General features: G+C 43.9%; 1 protein-coding gene and 1 long non-coding RNA gene across 3 annotated transcripts in view; one reads left to right on the forward strand and one right to left on the reverse strand.

Moving 5' to 3' along the window:
• LOC132648337 (uncharacterized) overlaps positions 1–7,733 on the reverse strand; it is a 99,494-nt gene extending 91,761 nt beyond the window's left edge. Inside the window, exon 1 of one of the 2 annotated variants that reach the window (XR_009586704.1) lies at positions 7,433–7,733. This is a non-coding gene — a long non-coding RNA (uncharacterized LOC132648337). Of the gene's footprint in view, positions 1–6,913; positions 7,032–7,432 lie in introns of those variants that run through there. The other variant, XR_009586705.1, reaches the window with a different exon arrangement.
• Pgr (progesterone receptor) overlaps positions 5,804–22,260 on the forward strand; it is a 60,463-nt gene continuing 44,006 nt past the window's right edge. The window contains exons 1-2 of the mRNA XM_021643313.2: positions 5,804–7,446; positions 9,090–9,241. Of these exons, the coding sequence (XP_021498988.1) occupies positions 5,819–7,446; positions 9,090–9,241 (1,780 nt within the window). The 5' untranslated portion in view covers positions 5,804–5,818. The remainder of the gene's footprint in view (positions 7,447–9,089; positions 9,242–22,260) is intronic.

A 22,260-nucleotide genomic window follows, 5' to 3' on the forward strand; every position in this document is an offset into this window, starting at 1 on the left:
TCCTCAACCAAATCCCTCCACCTCCTCTTTCTTTTCCACTGGATTGGATGTTAAGTGCCTAGTGGGTACTAGGTTATGTTTCAGTTTTGATTTCATACAGTAAGGCCTTTGTGAATGTGTTTTTCCTTCTGTGGAAAAATAAAACAGGACATTAAATGAGGCTACAAAACTAAATATTTGTACACAGAATTAAATATTTGACACAGAGTTGAGGGACTTGTTTTGCAGCATTCTCATCTTGCTTTCAACCATCTATCTGGTATTGTTCAAGCAAGTTTACCTTAATTTGATATAGTCAGCATTACCAATGTCACAGAGTATCTTGTGAACACTGTTTGGGTTATTATTATAACTAAATAGCTCTGACAAGGTGACTTGCCCACAGTTCTTGTGTCTCTTACAGTTTTTGAAGGTTGCAAGTCCAGGGTCATGGTGGTATAACTGAGTTCTTAGGAAGCTCAATTTCTTGGACTGCTGATAGCAACTTTTTCAGTGTGTACTTTGCAGTTGCCTCAAGAGTGCTCCCTTCCCTTCCCTCTATCCCTTTTCCCCTCCCCTTCCCTCAGTGTGTATGAGTTTGTGAAAGAGAGAGAGACAGAGACAGAGACAGACAGAGGGAGAGAGGGGAAGGGAAGGGAAGGGAAGGGAAGGGAAGGGAAGGGAAGGGAAGGGAAGGGAAGGGAAGGGAGAAACTGTGACTGTGTTGGAGAGAGAGGAGAGGGAAAGAGAGCTAAATCCAGTCACATTGTGAGTGAGGGTTTCAACCTATGAACTTGGAGGGGACACCTCAGGCAAGCACTTACCACTTTACCAGACATTACACTAATTCCAGCTTCTCAGTGGTGTGGTCTTACAGCATCTTAACAAATATTAATGAATCTGTTTTGACAATAAGTAATGAGTGGCACAACAGATTTAAATAACTAGCCATGGATATGAAAAAGAAAAGCTATAGATAATGTTCTAACTCCCATTAAGATTTTGGTTTCAGCTTAGCTATCAATCATGCCACTAGTTCAGTAGATCATGTGGGAGAAAATAAAGAGGATGGAATAACAATGCCAATTAATTTTCAGGAAAGGCAGAAGACAGAGAAATTACCTCCAAGGAATGAAGTTTGCACAAATGCTGATAAAAGCAAAACTGGTGGCAAAGCCTTGCAGAAAACCTGGTGTGTTGAAAGTTCACAGCAAATGACAGACTCATGCAATGACCTCATAATACCTGCAAGAAGACCCAACCTTCATGGTCTCTTCTTTTGTCTTGTATGCCATTAACTCAGTGGGTGCTACCCACATGCAGAAGGATGTGGAGCTATCCACTGGATCATGAGTAACTTGCCATTGACCATACACTGTAAATTACTTAACCTTTACCCAGCAGCTGCCAACTGCTAACATCCCCTCGCAAGGAGTGGGGTCTTATGAGCCCATCCCCCATCCATACCAGAAACCTGTCTGTCACTTATTTTCAGCATTTTAAGCAAATAATTTTTAAAGCCAATAAAAAAAAATGTGATCATACCCAGTGATAATGTGGAAGAAGATATACAGAAAACAAACACAGGGAAAGAAAGTGACTACCATAAACCTCTAGAGCAAAACCAAAACTCCACTAAGATTCCATCACACACTTCTTGAATTTGCTGAAATAATAATAATAATAATAAAATACTGACCAACTGTTTTTCAGGTTACGGCATTATTAGAACTCCCACACCCTAGGGAGAATGAAAACTGGTGCAGTCCCTGTGGAAGGTGGTTTGACAGTTGTGTGCGCAGCTACAGTGTCGGTCCACTGGGCTGCTATAATAAAACACCATGCACTCACCGGATAGCTCAGATACAACAGGGAGTTATCTTGCACAGATTATGGCATCATCAAAGTGGCAGATTCAATTTATTGTGAAATTCTTCTCTCTGGTTCACAGATGGTACTTACTTCTTTCTGTTTCCCAGTGGGATAAGAGGGACTAGACAACTAAGCAACATCACCCCCCCCCAACAGCCCCACCTCCAAGGATAATCACCGTGGCAATGTATGAAGTATGAATGCATCAATGTATGAAATCTGTGAATTTCACAAGCAGACCACTGGAGACCTGAATATATCTAGCCACTTTGCTTCTAAATGCTTATCTAAGAAAAATTAAAACGTATGTATACAGAGACGGGCATATGCATTTTGATAGTAAATTTCTAGCAAAACATATACTATACAACTGTTTATCAGCAGGGACATAGGCAAACAAACCATGGTATATTCATTAACTGGATTTAAGTAGAAATCCCTACTTAGCAGCAGAAAGTAAACTACTGATACATGCTACAATAGAGTTGAGACTCAAAGTATTATACAAAAATATAATAAGAGCATATTAAATAAACTGGAGAGGAAATCTTCATTTCTAATACCATAGTTCTTTTTCAAATAAATGGAGTGAACTTCCAGGGGGAAATGGCTGATTCTAGAAAGGTACCTGTGGAAAGCAAAAAAATATCCGGAGAAGCTTGTAACCCCAGAGAACCCAAAAAGTGCTCAAAACCCTTCATCCCACTTCCACCCATCTTTACCATACACAAAAGTGAAGTATGTCAACTTAACACAGGACAACAAAAGGAGCCCCCAACACTCAAAGCTGAAAAAATGAACCTGAGGAACAAAATGTGGTATACCCAAAGACAGAATAAAGTAGTAATAGCGGTGAAGGGTGCTCCCCTGGGCAGAATTACAAACAAAGCTTTCAGTTAGTTACTCTACCTTGGAGAAGAGAACATAACTTCTTCCTCCTCCCACACACTCCCACAAATGGCTCATAGTGACTTCCTTCCAGAGGGTGGAACTAATATCCAAGTGGAGGGCCCTGAGAAACACCACTTCACACAGCTGCCCGGGCCAGCAGCACACTGTAAGCCCTGTGCAGTGTGAACCTTTATGCAAGGAAGTATAAACAGCCCTTGCCAGCTTTAACTTTCTTTCCCAAACCCATGAGCCGTGACTGCTTGGAGAATGTCACCTGACAAGAGTTCTCAGGAGCGCCAAGGACATAAAATACAAGGGGACGTCTGAGAAGCCATCATAGCCCAGAAGAACCTGGGAAGCCATGACAACAATGAAACAAGGTGTCCCGGATGAGAAAATCTTGGGGAAAATGGATATTAGAAGAAAGCTGCATATGCCCCAGGGCATTAGCTAACAGCCATGCACTAGCATGAGCTCACTAGCAGGGACATACATTCAGTACTAGCGTACAGGAAGCTTCACAGAGAACACAGGCTACTCCTTATCCTTTGTTAGATTTTGCTATAAATCTAAAACTGAAATTCTGAAAAGGAATGCCTACTCATATAAAGTCTTAAAAACACTTACATTGAAGACATAGAGAATAATGTAACAGAATATTTAGTAAACCAGACAGGAATCTTTAGAAGTCCTAGTATACAGGGACAGAAGGCAGATCATTGGTTACTGGGCTGGGTGGTGATGTTGGAAGGACGAGATGGGAAAGGACATTATACAAAGATTTTAAAGGGAATGACTCCACTTTTGAAGACAAATGTTCTATGTCTCACTTTGTGGTCAAGGTTCCCGATATATATTATACATACATATGCACATATAGGAGGCTGGCTGGTGGCCCCGTTTCTTTCCTTCCCACACTTACTCTACGCACTGCTCCTCATGCCCCCCTGCATTTCCCACACTCCATTTTATCATTTGATGCCTTAAGAACATACAATAACTGCTTCCTTGAATTCTCCTCTACCTCCCTAATTCTCACACATCTAAAATTAGTCAGCGATAACTCATTGCTGGAAGAGTCAACGCCCAAACCCAGTGGTTCAATGCAAAAGATTTACTTCTCATACAGCGTGCCTCCGTGGTGATTCAGGAATTCAGACACCTTTTCCTCTAGCAGCCCCACCTGCCTGAGAGTTTTGGAGTCTTCCCACTTATCTTCTAGACGTGTAATGCATCAGTGTAAGTAGAACCTGGACACACTCAAGGAAAAATTTCCAAACCACTTAGTTTTGAATAGGGCACATTTAGGACAGTGTCAAGATGTTTAACGATCTTGGGTTCAGCATGGACACCATTAGCTTATAACTGCATACGGAATCTATTGTACTATTCTCTTCCCTCCACGCTGTTTCTGTGCATTTAAAAGGGATTTATTTTAATGCTCAATGATAATTATTCTTAAGAGTAAAGAAACATTGAGGGGAAAATAGTGTTTAGCTTCCCTCCCCCCGGAGATCTTAAGGTATGATACAGGGTATTTAATTGGGGCTGAAGATATAGAGATGTATTCATGCAAACCAAATATGACACTCAGCATCCAAACTCCCCATACAGGCAGAGATGTGTTACCAACTGTCTTCCATCCTTAACTGTCAAGTCACATCGGTGGCTCTTAAAAAGAGTGTGACCCACTTGTCACAAGAATACTTTGAAGGTGTTAATGTTTAGGGCCAGGTTGGACAGGCAGCCAGAGGTTGGTGCCAAACTCAGGATGAGTTTTGTCTCCATAGCCCACATGGCGGAAGGAGGAGGTCCACTCTCTGGGGCTGGTCTCGAACACCGTATGCACAAAGTCACATGCACGTGCTCACACATATAACACAAGAGCACTAGCTGCTCTTTCAGAGGGGCCCAGCTTGCTTCTCAGCGCCCCCACCAGACCCCTCACAACCGCCTGTAACTTCAACTCTTGAGAGCTCACACCCACTCTGCTGGCCTCTGATAAACATGTGATGTACACTCACAGAGAAACAGACTCATAATAAAAATTATAATATTTGGGGTCATTTTCTACAGGGTCATTTTAAAAGATAATGTCACCAAATGTCATTGTCTGTGTTGATTCTTTACAAATTCCAAATCCTGAAATCCTTACAACAGTTTTGCTTTTGATAGGGTATAATTTTTCTCCCCACCGGGACTGCCATACTTCTGAATGGACGGTATAAAATCTGATATGCTTAGGAGATTTCTTCCCAAAGCATCTGATATCAGACTAGTGAGTAGCAGGCATGCTACCGAGCTTTGGATCCAGCCAGTGATTGGTTAGGGAGGGGCTTTGGGCGGGCCTTCCTAGAGAGCAGAGGCTTGCTAGGAAGGTATGGAGCCAGTCTAGACTGTCACTATCAGTCAGGCTTTGTAGTATTTACAAGTGTGAGGAGGATTCTGCTGTTTCGGTAGCAAGCCCATAGGGAACTTGCTTCTCTTAGCTGTACCAGAGCAACCTGCTACCAGAGACCGCGGGGACTGTAGAGAACCCAGGGAGCTTTAGGGACTGCTGCAGGAGGAGAGCAGCAAAGAACGCGCTACATCTAAAAGGTCCAACTAGTCCCAGGCTTTTCAGCGGAGGCTGTAACGCAAACGTCCTAAGAGGCCTAGGTTTCAACCAATGGAACAAGTCCGGAGGTAACAGGAGCCCTTCAGGCAGCACCTGCCACTCCAGTGCGGGACGGGTGAGCATCCTGTGTCTCCCACCCACAGACAGGCACGTAAAAAGTCTCTCGAAGAACTCTCCCAGTTCCGAGACCAACTTGCTTCAGCGACTTCTTCCTGCCCTCACCCCACCGCCGCCGGGACAACTCGACTGCCACCCTTCCTCTGCGTCTGGGTGGAGGGTACGGACCGGAGCTGACCAACACCGCCCCTCCCGACCAGGAGGTGGAGATCCGACGACGGGTCCTGCGATTCAACACCCACTCCCCCCTCCCTCTGCCCCTATATCACCGGCACCCCCTCCTCCTTCCCTTTTCCCTCCTCCCTGGAGATAGGGGAGGAGAAAAGGGGATCTCGGGTCATCATGACTGAGCTGCAGGCAAAGGATCCGCAGGCTCCCCACGCGACGGGCACCGCACCCTCCCCCACCCACGTCGGGTCCCTCTTGCTTGGACGGCTGGAACCGGGTCCCCTCCAAGGGAGTCAACCCTCGGACGCGTCCGCATCGTCTGTAGTCTCGCCTATACAGATCTCCCTGGACGGGCTGCTTTTCCCTAGGTCCTGCCAGGGGCCAGAGCTCCCAGACGGAAAGACACCGGAGCAGCCGTCGCTGTCCGACGTGGAGGGAGCGTTCTCCGGAGTCGGAGCCGCTCGTGGGGCAGGAGGCAGCAATCCCAGAGCCTCCGAGAAGGACAGCAGACTCTTAGACAGTGTCTTAGACACGCTGCTGGCGCCCTCAGGGACCAAGCAGGGTCACACCAGCCCCCCAGCCTGCGAGGCCATCACTCCTTGGTGTCTCTTTGGGCCGGAGCTTCCAGAAGAACCCCGCAGCGTTCCCGCTACCAAGGGGTTGTTGTCCCCGCTCATGAACCGGCCAGAGAGAGAGGCCGGCGACAGCTCCAGATCAGGAGCCGGGCAGAAGATGCTGCCGAAGGGGCTGTCACCCCCTCAGCATGGGCTGCTCCCCGCCTCCGGGGGTGCGCCCTGGTCAGGGCCCGCGGTGAAGCCGCTCCCTCCGCCGGCCGCGGTGGAGGTGGAGGAGGACGGGGGCCTGGAAACCGAGGGCTCCGCGGCTCCACTTCAGAAGAGCAAGCCTCGAGCCCCGGAAGGCGCGGGCAGCGGCGGCGGAGTCGCAGCCAGCGTGCCCGCGGCGGCTCCGGGAGGCGTCGCTCTGGGCCCCAAGGAGGATTCCCGGTTTTCCGCCCCCAGGGTCTCCTTGGAGCAAGACGCCCCGGTGGCGCCTGGGCGCTCCCCACTGGCCACCACAGTGGTGGATTTCATCCACGTGCCCATCCTGCCTTTCAACCACCCTCTCCTGGCCGCCCGCACCCGGCAGCTGCTGGAGGGGGACGGCTACGACGGCGGGGCCCCAGCCCAGGGCGCCTTTGGCCCTCCTCGGGGCTCGCCGTCCACGCCCTCTCCGCCGGTGCCCTGCGGCGACTTCCCGGACTGCACCTACCCTCCGGACGGCGAGCCCAAAGACGACGCGTTCCCTCTGTACGGCGACTTCCAGCCGCCGGGCTTGAAGATCAAGGAGGAAGAGGAAGGCGCGGAGGCGGCTGCGCGCTCGCCGCGCCCCTACCTGTTAGCCGGAGCCGGCGCCGCCACCTTCCCACCAGATTTCCCGCTGGCGCCGGCGCCGCCGCGAGCGCCCTCCTCCAGGCCCGGGGAGGCGGCGGTGGCCGGCGGCCCCGGCAGCGCGGCGGGGTCGCCCTCGCCCTCCTCGGGGTCCGCGCTGGAGTGCATCCTGTACAAGGCGGAGGGCGCCGCGCCGCCCACGCAGGGCGCCTTCCCGCCGCTGCCCTGCAAGCCCCCGGCCGCCGGCTCCTGCCTGCTCCCGCGGGACAACGTGCCCGCCGCCCCCGGTGCCGCTGCAGCATCCGCCATCTACCCGCCGCTCGGCCTCAACGGGCTGCCGCAGCTGGGCTACCAGACCGCGGTGCTCAAGGACAGCCTGCCCCAGGTCTACCCGCCTTACCTCAACTACCTGAGGTGAGTACCCACACGCCGCCCTGTCCCGCTCAGCTCGTCCTGCAGCTCCTGGGAGCTGGGTTGCCGCAGGAGGCCTGGGCCTTGGGGACCAGACACCCACTAGCCAGTGCCTCCCTTCTCAAATTATTTGGGGGGGGTGCTAAGAAGGGGTGCAGATGACTTGATGTGCCAGGGTGGGTTGGTACCCAAGGGGGGCTCCCCTTCCCTGAGAAGAGGGGAGGGGGAATGAAGGGGAGAGATATGAGGTGGGCGTGGGAGGAGCAGAGGGATAGGGCTGCGATTAGGCTGTAAAATGAATGAGTTGACTGATGGAAAAAGGGAGTGCAGATATTCCACTTTGTTCTGCACCCTTCTTCCATACGTTGTCTGAAAACTTTCTGAAGCAGGACCAGCCTGGTTCAAAACCTGAGGCCACACTGCAAGACCTTTGATTGAGTCAAGGATGGGTTGGGGGCTTTGGTACAGGTACATACTTTGTGAGAAGGGCATTGACCCCGAATGCGTGTGCATATTGCAGAGGCTGGGGCGCTGAAGCCCAGTTCCTGTGGAAGGGGTGGAGCTTAAACGGGGCTTCAGAACTGAAATCAGAAACACCTCAGCGGTCTGGGCAGATCTCTGGCCCAGTTTTCCTGGAGTGCCGTAAACTGCAGGAGGGAAGGTTTGAACGTGGGTTTAGGCAGCGAAGGCAGTGTGGGGAGAACACGAGCGTTCATAGTGTTTCAGATACCCTTACTCTCCTCAGACGTATTTTCAAGAACATTTAACCTCACGTACTGTCATAACGGAACGTGAAGGGAAAAAACACTCAGGGTTTGTAGTCTCACCTGCTGTGACTAGGCAAAACAATGCCAGCGCGTTAACAGTGCCTTAAAATAGCATGTATATTTATTTGCCAGAGCAATCAATCTTCCAGGGGCTGAGTTCACAAAGCGGAACCGCTGTTAAGTCCAGTTAAACTCCTGAAGCACAGCCATATTTATTGTGACCCAGTGTTCAGGAAGGATGTCATATTTCATCCACCGAAGGCAAAAATCACCTCTGTATAAGGAGCTCTCTTTAAATAAGAGTTTCTAGCTTTTTTAAGCTGAAAGGATGCATTGACTTTCCTTTTATTATTGCTAATGAGTGGCTAATAATTTGCATGTCCAATAAATCTATTATAGGTAGTTTATGATATCAAGTAGCAAGTTTAGCTACCTGACTTTCAAATATGTCTGTATACATATGCACATGTGTATATGTATGTATGTATGTATATAAATGCATGCATGTATGTATGTACGTTTGTATGTATATGGTCCTGGGAGCTGGGAATGTGGATCAGCTCCTATCATACATTAAGTCCAGAGTTCTATTCCCAGCACCCCATAAACTGGGCATGCGGCAAATGCCTCTGTTCCCAGCACTTGGAAGCTGGGTGTTTATGAGTTCAAGGCCAGGCTCTGATATGTAGCAAGTTTAAAGCCAACCTGGCTACATGAGACCTTTATCAAAACACTAAAACACAAACAAGAAAAAATATAAATATATACTATGGTTGTACTTAAAAAATATTTGGCCTCATCAATGCCAGTTTTAAAAAGCTTTCTTTTTTCATATAGCAGTGTACCTAAAACTAAATGGAGTGTGTTTTACATGTCCAGGCCAGATTCGGAAGCCAGCCAGAGCCCACAGTATGGCTTTGATTCCTTACCTCAGAAGATCTGTTTAATCTGTGGGGATGAAGCATCTGGCTGTCACTATGGTGTCCTTACCTGTGGGAGCTGTAAGGTCTTCTTTAAAAGGGCGATGGAAGGTAAGCAGCTTAATTCTCGTTCTTCCTCTCTGTTTCATTGTCACGATGGCCACTTCATACATTTTTATTATTCCTTGTTTCTAAGAAACGGCGACATGTCTTTACAGCTTAAAAGATGGTGCCATTTTAATAGTGTGCATTGCCTACTATTGCCGAGTGAATGTGGTTGGCTATTGTAACTTTTCGCCCTGTGACTCGCACTCTCAACTGTAGAGTACACTCAAGTCATGAGGACTGTGCCTACACTCAGCAATTCTCAACCTCTCAAGGTACAGATTTACTCTAGTGATGTCTGTGCTCATATGGATCTACTGTACAAAAAAAATTACTGTTGTTTTTTTACCAAAAGAAAAGTGATAGTAATTAAAGTTACATATGTGTGCTATTTATATATGTGTGCATACATTTATATGCATATATTACATGTTCACCGTGTAGTTACAAATATATGACATATACATGTATATATGCATAGGAGAACATATGATACAATTGAAAATTATCTATGTTTGTCCTTTCCACAAATGCATAATATTTCTATGATAACTCTAAACAAAAGTTTAGTTTGTCTTTTTGTTTATCCTAGCTTTGTGTGTACAAGAGGACAGGAATAGTTGTTTGAAGTAAACGCACAACCTGAACTTCACAATAACACAGCTTCCCCAGGATTATCTTGTTTTAAGTAGCACCTGCACATTTTTAAAGAACATTTTGGTTACATACCAAGGCAATGGTTTTGCATCAGTTTGCGAGGCATCTTTCCAACTTTACCTTTCATGGAAACATTTAAAAAATTCTCCACTTTGGTAAAATGCCAAGCCAAACATGTTTGCCTTTGAAGATTAGAATGCATGTAGAGATCATGTCACATTTTGATGTTGGAGATGAATGTATATTCTAAGAAGCTGACAGGGAGTGCTAAGGTGGACTGTGGGTGAGGCTGAGGACCTGACCATCAGCTGTCTTCTCCATTGCCTCCCAGGGTTCTGAGTTCTAACACCCTCTACTCATGAGCAGCCAGTGAGGGACTGGAGCATTCACATTCACACTTCAGTGGCTTCCGGAGGGGCTCTGCATGGAAATATGTGTCCTTCATTCACTTTTAGAAAGTTTTTTTTAAAATAAGTAACAATTTATTTAAGTGATATTTAGTGCTTTCAACTTCAGGTGCCTGAGTCCACTATGGCACCATCCAAGAGTAAGGACCTTGTCTTTTGGGGCTTGTTGGTGGAGGCTTGATGGCATCCACAATATGTGCTGCTGCTTCTCAGAAGTTACTCCATGGACTGCATGCACGGAATGAGGGTCACCCAGCTCTCATTGTCCTTACAGTGGCATCCCAGTTTACTCTCCAAAGACCCCCATTTTAAAATGAAGTTGCAAAATGAAGCACCCTTATTTAGCAATACTTTCAAGTAACTACTAAAACTAGATATTTATAAATCATTTGTGAACTTAGAGCAAGGTGGTAATAATACTCTGTGGGTAATCCATTCATGTGGCAATTACTGTGTGCTTTCTATGTTTAGATTTATGCTAAAGGTATGCTTCCGTGACTTCATTTCTCTTCTTCTTGAAAATAAAATGAGGGTAATAATGGCAGATACATTTTAAGGTACAGATTAAATGAATTCATGCATATGGTACTCAAAGAATGCCCTTGGTGATGGTTTAATCTTTAAGAAGCTCATGATAAAGCTGATATTATATGCAAAAATGAAACATTTCAATAGAAGAAATTCTCATTATGTACTCAGCTAAACACTCATGAAATTTGGGAGGATTTATATGTTTTCCTGTGGGAACAGAGGGGAGGGGCTTAAGAGCTGAGAGAGAGAGAGAGAGAGAGAGAGAGAGAGAGAATATATATCAGAGGACCATTTATGGATTAAGTTCTCTACTCCTGCTTTTACATAGGTCCTGAAGATCAAACTAATGCTATCCAGCTTGCATAGCAAGCACTTAAATTGCTGAGCCATCCTGTTAGACTGTGAGCTTGGATTTGTAGGTTCTAGAATAGTGACAGGAGGCTTCAGGAAGGTATGAAGCTCAGTTGGTGAAAGTGTAAACGAGGCTTCTAAGCATCAGAGAGAGACTTTGAAGCACACATTCAGGGAAGACAGAGTTAGGTCAGTACGATTTGGGTGAATTGTGAATCAGTGACTAAATGCAAGTGAATAGACAGAAGCTTCAAGGCGTTTGCAGGGGAAGAAGATGTTACTGAGCTTGGTTGTGAGTAGTTCATGGTGGAGAGCTGTGTATAAGCCAGGAGGACCAGAAGAGGAATGGCAGGTCAGTTAACAGAACCAATGATGTGAATGGTAACCCTGGCAAAGTGATGAGAGAGGCTTCAGGTGAAGTATGAAGCTTTAAAGTATAAGGAGCAAATGAGGTGTAGGAAGCTACATCTCAGTGACTGTTTCACAGTCTCTACTGGACTCTTCTCATCACCACAACAGAAGCAAGTTGTTATGCCCTCTTTACTCAGGAGGAAATCAAACTACTTTCATGACAGTTAGGAAGTGGTAAAGTCAGAATTCAAACCCAGATGGTGTGTTCCAGGGCCTCAGACCTCAACCACAGTGTTCCCTTTCTCACAATAGAAAACAAAGTCAAACATGTTTGCCAAGTGAGGAAACATCTAGAATGCTAACCATGAATATTGAGGAAGAGAATAAAACTAGGGTGAACAGAAATGTATAATATAAAGATTTAGATCATATTAACGTCACATCTGGTGAAATTTCCTGAAGAAAAGGCTTACCTGGGTGCCAAGAGAGTGTTCTGAGTGGTTCCTCTCCCAGGCACCCACTCTGTCTGAGTGGGAGACAGAGGCACCTAGGACAACTGTTTTTAATTGATTTTACTGGTTTTCCATAGAAGAGAGAAGGGAAGAGAAGGGGAGGGGAGGAGAGGGGAAGGGAGGGAAGAAGAGGGGAGGGAAGGGAAGGGAAGGGAAGGGAAGGGAAGGGAAGGGAAGGGAAGGGAAGGGAAGGGAAGGGAAGGGAAGGGAAGGGAGAGACAAATGGAGGGAGAGAGAAGAGAGAGACAGAGTACATAACACTCAGAAAATAGAAAACATGTATGAGGAAAATAGGCTTCTCTTAAGCTATGTGAGTCCAGTTGGTTGAAAAGCCTATTACACTTCTTTACCAAGATTTTGACAGTCAGTGTGAACCAGAGCATGGTCAGGAATCACACAATGTCTATCACAGAGATAAAAAACAGTCGCCTGCCAATTCTACTAATGTAGGCCAGCAACCTGATCCTGCAGAAGACAGAGACACTTTTATTGGTTTATTCTGTGTGCCCAATGACCAGAAATAATACTAGACATTCAGTAAATAAGCATTTTGTTTTATGAGCAGGTTATCACAACTAATTACGCTGCATTCTCATTATTTGGATAGTTTACTATGTAACAACATTGATAGCGTAGACATTCAATGCAGTAGAATTGAACAAATATTATAACATAATTGAAACACATTATTTACAAGACTCAAGACTCCATAAGCATGGATGCATGTGTAATTGTTTTGTAATACTATAGCATTCTGACTTGGGTATTAATTATTCATGGATGAATTACCTGAAACACATTAGCTCACGCACTAGTCATGTCCAGGCCCTGTGCTAGGTTCTGCTGAGAGGCCAACAAAACAGAGTTTACACAGTCGGCCACTGCTCAAGCGGCGACATGCAGAAAAGGGCACGCTACCAATGTCTGTTAATAACTAATTACATAGATGGTAAGTGACTGACTCATGCAGTGTCTGACTCCCTGTGAGAAGCAAGGGAGTTTAGGAAACTGTTGAGCTAGAGGAGAAATACCATGGATAGGGCCATAGTGCAAACAGGACAGAAGTCACAACATTTTTACTAAGAAAGTCTTTCTTTCAGCTGGTGGAAATAGTTGATCATATGAACAAGACTGACTTAGAATCAGACTTTTCTTCACTAGCAGTTCATTAAGAGAAATAAATGGTAGTGGTGTGGCCACCAACAACTGCATTTTCCCCATCTTTAAAGTTCAGTAATGCTCTGCAGTCCACAAAATTACCCAACAATCTCCTCCACTGCAATTCATGTAATTAGCATTTAGACTCTCCAGAAGATAGTTCCCCAATCATCGCATTTGTTTAATGTGCTCTCAGAAAGAGTTTACCACTTGGCAGTTTTCCCATTGCCCTAAAAATAAGTGTGTAGTAATTCACTGGACTTTATTTCAAAACTCTACAGCCAATTTCCTCTCAAGCTGGAGGTCTTTCTGTCTAACAGTGAAAATGAATGAACATGGTTAGAGATATGGCATACTGAAGTAAGGAGGAAGTAAACAAGAAAAAGCACTGAGTGGCATGCACACATTCACACAGAAGCATGCACACATGTCCAAATATATACAAGCACACATTTGCATACATTCACATGCACGCGCATAAACATCATTACATAAAAAAGAATAGGAAAAATACTCTGCTGTGAGTATCGTGGTGTTGTAGGAGACACCACAGGAGTCCAGGAGGAATGAAGGGGTCCCACAGCAATATCTGATATTCCACAAGTGGGTCACTCATCTAGAAGACCCTGGTTGGCCTTGACTATCATCTGGGACTTATAACTCCTTTATAAATCCCATAAGGTAGAGGTACTGTATTATATCTGAATTTTACCAAGAAATACCCAAAGAATTACCACTACCCATTAAGTCTGACTCTAATGTCTGCCTCTCCCTTTTAAGTCTCACTGTGCTGATGTCTTACCATATTGTTTTGCATTTTAAAAATATTAACTGTATTTTCAGAAGGCGAGATGGCGGCCCCGGGTGGGTTTGGAGTTGTGCTTCTTAACTCAGTCCTAATCCTTTCTCTGCTCAGAGTAGCTCTACATTGTGCTATTCATTTGATTTATGCTTCCACTCCAAAGTTGATTTAAACAAATGATTCTAAGCCAACACACACACACACACACACACACACACACACACACACACAATCTGCTGTGACAGGAAATCCTTAGGTTTCATTTGGATGCTTAGTGGAACCAGAGCAAATCCTGGGCAGGTCTTATCTGTGACACCTGTAAATAAGAGGACACCGTTTAGTCAAGATTTAGCACCAATGTCCTGTGGTCTGGTAGATCATCACTGCTGACACCTGGAAACCATTCCTGACACATATAGCTTCTCCTTCTGTCATCGAAGGAGTGTTGCCAATGATCACAATTAAGACAGATTTTTAAAGGGAAGCATGGATCACTTCTTTTGGTTTTTAAACCCTGTCATCATTTAAAGCGTTTGAGAGTCACATGTGAAAGTGGTACCCTGTAATCCCAGCTTTAGGGAGAATCAAGCAGAAAAAACACGAGTTTAAGGCCATCCTCATCTACATAATAAGGCCCCATTTTCTAAAAGAAGTAAGTCTCGTATTCTGTACCTGCCCCATGTCTGCCTAACGACTGATGGAAGGGAAGATGAATGCAATGCCCACTGTTGCTGGATATGTTCATGCAACTAAACATTGGATGTATCCTCCATTTGATTTCTTTTCGGGAAGTTTGTCTTTTTTAATGAACTTTCCTGTGTTATTTTATAATATGATGATTCTCACAAAGTCCATCTTCTTTCTTTCTTTTCTCAGTTTAATGTCTACAGAGCAAAGAAACAAATTTTCATTCTCAAAAACTTCACCACATTATTAAGTTAGCTTTAAGTTCATTTCGTCTCAACTGCTGCCTAATCTTTTGCTATTTCCTTGGCTTATCTTCATGACTCACCATTTTTCTTGAGGTGCATTATACAATGTAGACTTCAGAAAAACATATGTAGACTTACCATATTCCTTACTCTGTCACAACCAAGGGACTTATTTATTCTACGGACCAAACACTTCCCGAATATGGACCACCAATCCAAAGCTGTACTCAGAGGCTTGTAGAAAACATAAAAGAAAGAACAGAATGATTATCACTAATTTATAAATGAAGGGCATCTCCTGATCTCTCTGCATGGCTAGTCATCGCCACCAGACTGTGAGGCAAGATTCTTTCCCTCCATGTGAAGATGACATTAAGAAACAAGCAGAGTCTATTTCCCCTCCCCCCAGGAGGCCTGAGGGGCCTGATGGATACTACCTCTGCAGTAAAAGATACAGACCTCGGTTCTAAGAAGCTCAGAGAGCATGGGGACGGGGCTGACTAACAGGCAGTTCACTGGAATGGAGACTCGGGGAGCAGTCAGTAGAAGTGGAGAGGAAGTACAAATGGTTGACATTACTGTCTTTATATGGTCGAAAGGATGCTGAGTACTTGGGGTTTCTGTCTTCTGTGCCTCACAACAGTCCCTCAGGAGAATTTACCATTCTATAGGTAAGTAGGCCAGGACTCAGATGTCAATCAAGTTCCCCAAGTAAGAGAGAACGTGGAGAGTACTCATTTCATCCTGCAAAAGGGCATCTGTTAGGACTTCCCTCCTGTATTTCCATGTATTTCTTTATTGAATCAGAACCTAGGAGTTGTTAAAACTATGTCATGAAGCATCTTATGCTCATATTAACTCATTACATGAGAATGTAATCCTCAATGACTTCAGCTAAATCCTTCCTCAAAAAATGAAAAAGAAAGTGAAGTTAAGTAGAGAAAAATCAGGAACTGTAGATAGTCACCAATCTTCCCAGGTGACCTGGCAAAGAAACCAACTGAGCAGGAGCCTCCTAGACTGTCCAGGATTCAAGAAGTTTTCAATTGACATTTGGGCGTGGCCTGTGACTGCAGCTGGAACCAGATGCATTTGGGTTCCTGCTCAGTGGGCCCAGTTTTTTCAAGTGGAGGTTTCCCTCTTCAATAAAGAAATAAAAATGTGGGGACAGTCGATGAATTAGTGAAGCTGATATGTCCATACAAGATAGAGTTTCAATAGTCATTGCTTCTTGTACTGTAAATATCTTATAGAAAGACTGCAAAACCAGATGTGAGCTGCCTGAATGATGCAAGGAGAGATTTCAAGCTTAGATTATGGATCACCTGGCATGGAATTGACTGGAGTGACAATAACATAAAGTTACTTATTGCAGCAGGTGGCATGGCCTTACAGGAGCCACTGTGGTTCATTTTAAACAAAAAGCACAGGAGAAGCAGCGAAATGTTGATGAGTGTGCGATGCTGAACTCTCTCTCATCACACACAGTTGTATCTTATTTGCATGGTACTTTAAAATAGTTTTAAACTTTAAAGACAAGCTCTGTGTTATCCTTGATAGAAGGATGCACGCTCTAAAACGCTGGTTTTGTCTATGATGACAGCTTTCCCAGCAGAATGCTGCTACAGATAAAAATTATTTTTTTGATAAAAAAGAAGTAAGTCCCCATTGGTAGCCATCTTTGTTGTATAGAGAATGTTTTGAAAAGCGAAAGTTCCCAGGCATGATTCCCAAGACAGAGGCACTATAAAAGGCCAAGTGTTCCATAGTTACATGCTTATTGCAAACAGACGTTCTAGATTGTTAATCTGGCTTAGAGTTTCACCATTTAGATTATGAGCAGATTTAACAATAGTGGCAGTAATTAAATTCTTTTTACATGCCAGCGACTTTCCCAAACTGTAGAAATAGCAGAGCTGAGACGGGAGCCAGGGGCTCCTCTCCTAATCGTTGTGTCATGTCTTGCCCATCTGCTAGTGTGTAGTGCTCATCAGCATTTATAATACAAATTCCTTGAGATCAAGGAGGGTAAAAATTGGATAACTAATTTTTGAAAAGAAAAAATTTCCTAATTTTTTGGAGGGGGTATATTAAAACTTAATAATGTAAGTAAAGGATCTCTCCTGGTGAGCAGACAGTTACTTCTCCACATTGTCTGGGAGGCTCCTCTTCTTCCTTCCCTTCCCACTTTCCCCTCCTTCCCCTCCCCTTTATTTCCCTTCCCTTCCATTCCTTTCCTCATAGAGAGGGCTAACTGCTAAATAAAACATAAGCTGCTGGGATGTGTTAGCAAGTAGATTTCTGTAAATGACTTGGCCCCACCTTCAGCATGAGTCTGAAGAGGTCTCATTTGCTCTAACTATCTGACTGGCCATTTTGCTGTCATTCCCCATGATTACACTAAGGGTTTATTGTAACTGCTTGAAATGGTCTCATCTCTATCCTCGCTTCCTGGTTCTGTTCCCATTTTAGACACCAAAGGCCTGCTATTTAAACAGAAATCAGAACACATCATTCCTCTTCTCAACCCCATGCCCACTCCCACCCTGTCCCGCCACACGCTCTCTGCTTCTGGGAACAGCAATCACAGCTCTGACAGTAACCTCACGTTTCTCTGACAGTCACATTTTCACATCCTGCCACTGTCCTCCCTGGCAGCCTCATAGGTTAGACAACCCTGGGTGAGTCTCAGCATCATGGCAGATAGCTCACTCTCTCTTCGCTAGTCTCTCTTCCTATCATTTCCCTCTCACCCAATTCATTCTGGGTACCAGCTCGGATGCGTGAACTGAAAGGTGTCATATTTTGGTGACCACTAGTTTCTCATTTCATGTTCCCCTCTGCAGCATGCTAGCAGGTTGTATCTTTTAACACTCTCCCCAGCGAATGACACATTAGAAAGGTGTGCTTTAAATGCGTTTACTGGACAACACAGAAGGAGAATACTCTTCAGATTACTGTAAATGTGAGCATAGTCTGAACAACAAAAATTAATGTCAGAAAAGGACTGGATGAAGTGAAAAGATGGACTTACATAAGAGAAATACGGTGGTAAGGTCCAAAGCTGAGTGATGAAATGAAAATCTATACTGCAAGCCAGAAAGAGCTCACACTGAGGTGTTACTTCAGAATGATGAGAAAATAGCAGACTGGTGGAAATTGTGTGACAATTGATTGCTTGTGCTACATATGAGACACTGTGATAGCCTCTCTCATTTAGCTCCAGAGGCCACATATAAAAATTATCATCAGCTCTCCACTGCATATGGAAAATAGACTGAAAGGATAATTTTCTTATGGGGTAGATAACAATTGAACTAAATTTGAGTGAAAATCTATTTGACTAATGAATATGGTGTTTTCACTTTGTAGTTAGATAGCAAATCTGGCGAATGGAAAGTGGATATTTAACACATTAAATGATAGGTCTCTGAAGAACATAAAGAAAATCAAATCCAGTAAAAATATTCAGTGGTTATATAAAGTAAACTTCTGGGGCATTTTCTTATGGAATTACACAGGCAAATAACAGATAGTCAATAAGTATTTGCTTACTGAGCCATCAGAATTCCCTCCCAGTGAGCCTTTCGACTGCATCTGGTGAAGCGTTGCAGGTTTTGTTCACATGATTGTTCACTGAGCTGCTATTTCATAGATAAGACGTGCCTGGATATTAAATGAGTTGTTCAAAGCCGTGGACCTAATAGGTGGGAGAAATTGGAATCTGGATAGCAAAAGTAAGTTTAACAGCTACATAAAAATTGTATTTAGTGTATCAAAGAGACTCAGCATGTCCTAGGAATTTAAAATTACTGAGACCTCCAAAGATCTTGTGTATATATGGATTATATGCACCAATGTTGACTGCATTGGAAACTAAAACTGATATTACAGGAAGATGGAAAGAGATATCAATGGTTATGAGCACCTGTCCTGTCATAGGATTAGAGTTGTTATCCCAACATCCTCGTGCCTGGCAACTCCCAAATTTTATACATACATATATATGTGTGTATGTACTATATTCTCTCTCTGTGTGTATGCATGTGTATGAGACTGTATTACTGTATGCCAGGTATGTACAGGTACCTGTGGAGTCAGAGGAGGGCATTGACTCCCATGGAGCTGGACTTGTAGCTGTTTGGGTAATGTGGGGACTGAGAGCACACCCCTGATCCCCTGAAAGAGCAGGAATTACTCTTAACCACTGAGGTATCTCTCCAGCCCCTTGATTTGTAGACTTTGAAACTTTGCTTTCCTCATATAAAACATAATAATCTATCAGATATTAATTATCTGAGCCAAGAAATTCAGTGATAAGAATGGTGAGTAATATTGTCACATAAGAGTCTCTGATGATTAGTATAATTGATTTGTTCGTGTTTCCTGAATCTCTGGCAGGGGTATACACACAACAAATCCTACTTGTTATTTTAAAATGAAATTAAGATATATTCATAAGCCAAAAGAAAAATAGCATTGTTTTACAAGTTTGGAAGTCAGTTAATGTTGGCCTTCATAGAAGACAACTGGCGTTGCTGTTTTGGTTGAAGCCTATGAAGAGGTGGCCCCACAAAGTCAAACAGTTGTAAAATGGAAGAGTGTTTGATGTTCTTTTTAGGCATCACAAGTGGTGGTTATTTCTTTAAGATTGCAAAAGGATGGTTTTCTACTTTTATTATCCTTTCTGATTTTATCTCCTACAAATCACTCTCATGTTTTTTTTTCTTCCAAAAGGAACTTTTCTATTTTTAAAATACAATTTATAATGGAAGTCTTGAGCTGGGTAATTTTTAAACTTAATTATCAATTTTCAAGGTGACTAGTTTGTATCCTAGAAACTTCTAGAGCTTTCCAGTGAGTTTTGTGTCTTTCTCTCATTTGTTCCTTTTTATTTTATCATGATGTTTATGCACTTTATGTGTCTTAATCACTTGAATTTATTTAAATTATCTTTAGCCAGTGTCTCGGTTCATTTTCTGTTGCTAACAACATAATACCACAGACTGGGTGAACTACAAGGAAAGTGATCTGTTTCTAGCTCAAGCTGAGGAAACACACTTAGGTCCTTCTTGGTTTCTGAGTCCTGTGGTGGTGAAGGATATATGTTGAGACAAAGAGCTGAACTGAGACCCAGAAAAGTGGACGTTACAACAGACCCTTTCCTGAGGTAATCCATGAAGTAACTATTCTCTTAAGCCTCCAATGACATTCACAGATTGTGACACACTCTTATGACAAGGCTCCAATCATCCATCCTACCGGCTCCCACCTCTTAATGTCTTTCTATGGTATTAGATATCAACATGAGTTTTGGAGGGCCCAAAGTGCATTTTAGGTGTAGCATCACCATGAACTGTTCTCAGCCTTCTGCAAAGTCAAATTCTCTATCCCAAGGCAGCATCCCATTCCCTGTCCCTGTCATCAGTAATTTCTGTGAGGAATGCAGGATATGTTGGATGAAATGACTAGACTTGGGTAATCTGACTCCTAGTATCCGTTACAGCCAACACAGGATAGACCTAGAAAATACATCTTTTGCCAGGCATGGTGGTGCACGCCTGTAATCCCAGCACTCAGGAGGCAGAGAAAGACAGATCTCTGTAAGTTCAAGGCTAGACTGATATGCAAAGCTAGTCCAGGACAGCCAAGGCTATACAGAGAAACCCTGTCTCAACAAAACAAAAAGAAAAGAAAAGGAAGAAAGGAAGGAAGGAAGGAAGGAAGGAAAGAAGGAAGGAAGGAAGGAAAGAAGGAAGGAAGGAAGGAAGGAAGGAAGGAAGGAAGGAAGGAAGGAAGGAAGGAAGGAAAGAAGGGAGGGAGGGAGGGAGGAAAGAGAGAGAAAGAGAAAGTAAAGAAGGAAGGAAGGAAGAACCATGGAGTTCACTTTGTGTTGGCCAACTGCTTCTGGCCATGGAGCCTGCCTTTGGGTGTGGTTGATAAACACAGTGACATTCACCCATGGATTTTAAACTCCTGTTCTTGGGTCCTAGGCTCCATATGTGCCATTTGAGATTGTATATCTGTCCTTTCTTTTTCTCCACTTTTGAGTTACAGAGATTGACTCAAAAAGTAGCCCAGACTGTAATTAAGCAACTTGCTACTGTTGTATTTTATTCAGGACTTCTGTGTCTCTGTCTTTTGTGTGACTTCTCTCATACACAAATGAAAATCGTCCCCCTGTGCTCTGTTAAAAGGCGACTGAAAGGCTAGAGGGATGGCACAGTGTAAAAGGCTAGAGGATGGGGCCACATACTGCTCTTATGAAGGCCCCGAGTTTGGTTGCCAGAATCCATGTCAGGCTGCTCACAACCTGCCTCTGACTCCAGCTCTGTGGGCCTGACACCCATGCCTTCTGAGGGCACGTCTACTCACGTGGGCATCCCTCCCCCATACGTTTATGATCTTGACATTTTTTAAAAAAAAAAGACTCTTCAAAAACAGGGGACACGATACAGATTTCTTATTCTACAGGAAATTCTTTTTCTAGTTTACAATGCAAGTTTCATTTTAGTTAAAATGGAATCACATAATATAGTTAAAATATTACAAGTCACTAGGCAATGTTGCCTCATGTTTTGGTCTTGCATTTTCAATCATGTTATTAATGATTATTAATGTTATTTATTATTAATATTATTGATGATTAATAATATTACTAAGGTTTTAAGCAAGTGAAACATCAGGAAGTTAAATATGGAGGGCAGTTAGAAACAGTATGTAAGTACTACCTACTTTGCAGGGCTTTAAACATAGTTCTTTTGGGATAATGAAAATTTCATTTTCTGTAGGCAATAGCAATGAAAAGAATTATTGTACTTCGTCAGTAAAGCCTTTGCCTCGCAAGCATGAAGACTTGAGTTCAATTCCCAGAACACATATAAAATTTTGGTCACAGTAGCTCATTCTTGTAATTCAAAGATGTCAACATGGGAGGATGAGTCAGATAGATCCTTGGAAACTCATTGGCCAGATACTCCTATCCTATTTGGAAAAGTTCTAGGTCAGTTAGAGCTCCATCTCAGATAAAGGGTGGAAGGTCCTCTCATTTCTGTAAGACGCTAAACTAGAAGCCACACATACACACACTCACACGACCTAGTGCAGACCTGTACAGGTCCTCTGTGTGCTGCCTCAGTCTCTGTGACTTAGAGGGTCTTGTTTTCTTTGTGTCCTCCATCCCTTCTTGCTCTTCTACTTGTTCTGCCTCCTTTTCCATGGGGTTCCATGAGCTCTGAGAGGAGGGATTGCTGGAGACATTAGTGCTGAGTGCCTCAAGGTCTCTCACTCTGTGTCATGTCTGACTATGGGTATGCATATTTGT

Source organism: Meriones unguiculatus, chromosome 1 (assembly GCF_030254825.1).
Source record: "Meriones unguiculatus strain TT.TT164.6M chromosome 1, Bangor_MerUng_6.1, whole genome shotgun sequence".
Taxonomy (NCBI): Eukaryota; Metazoa; Chordata; class Mammalia; order Rodentia; family Muridae; genus Meriones; species Meriones unguiculatus.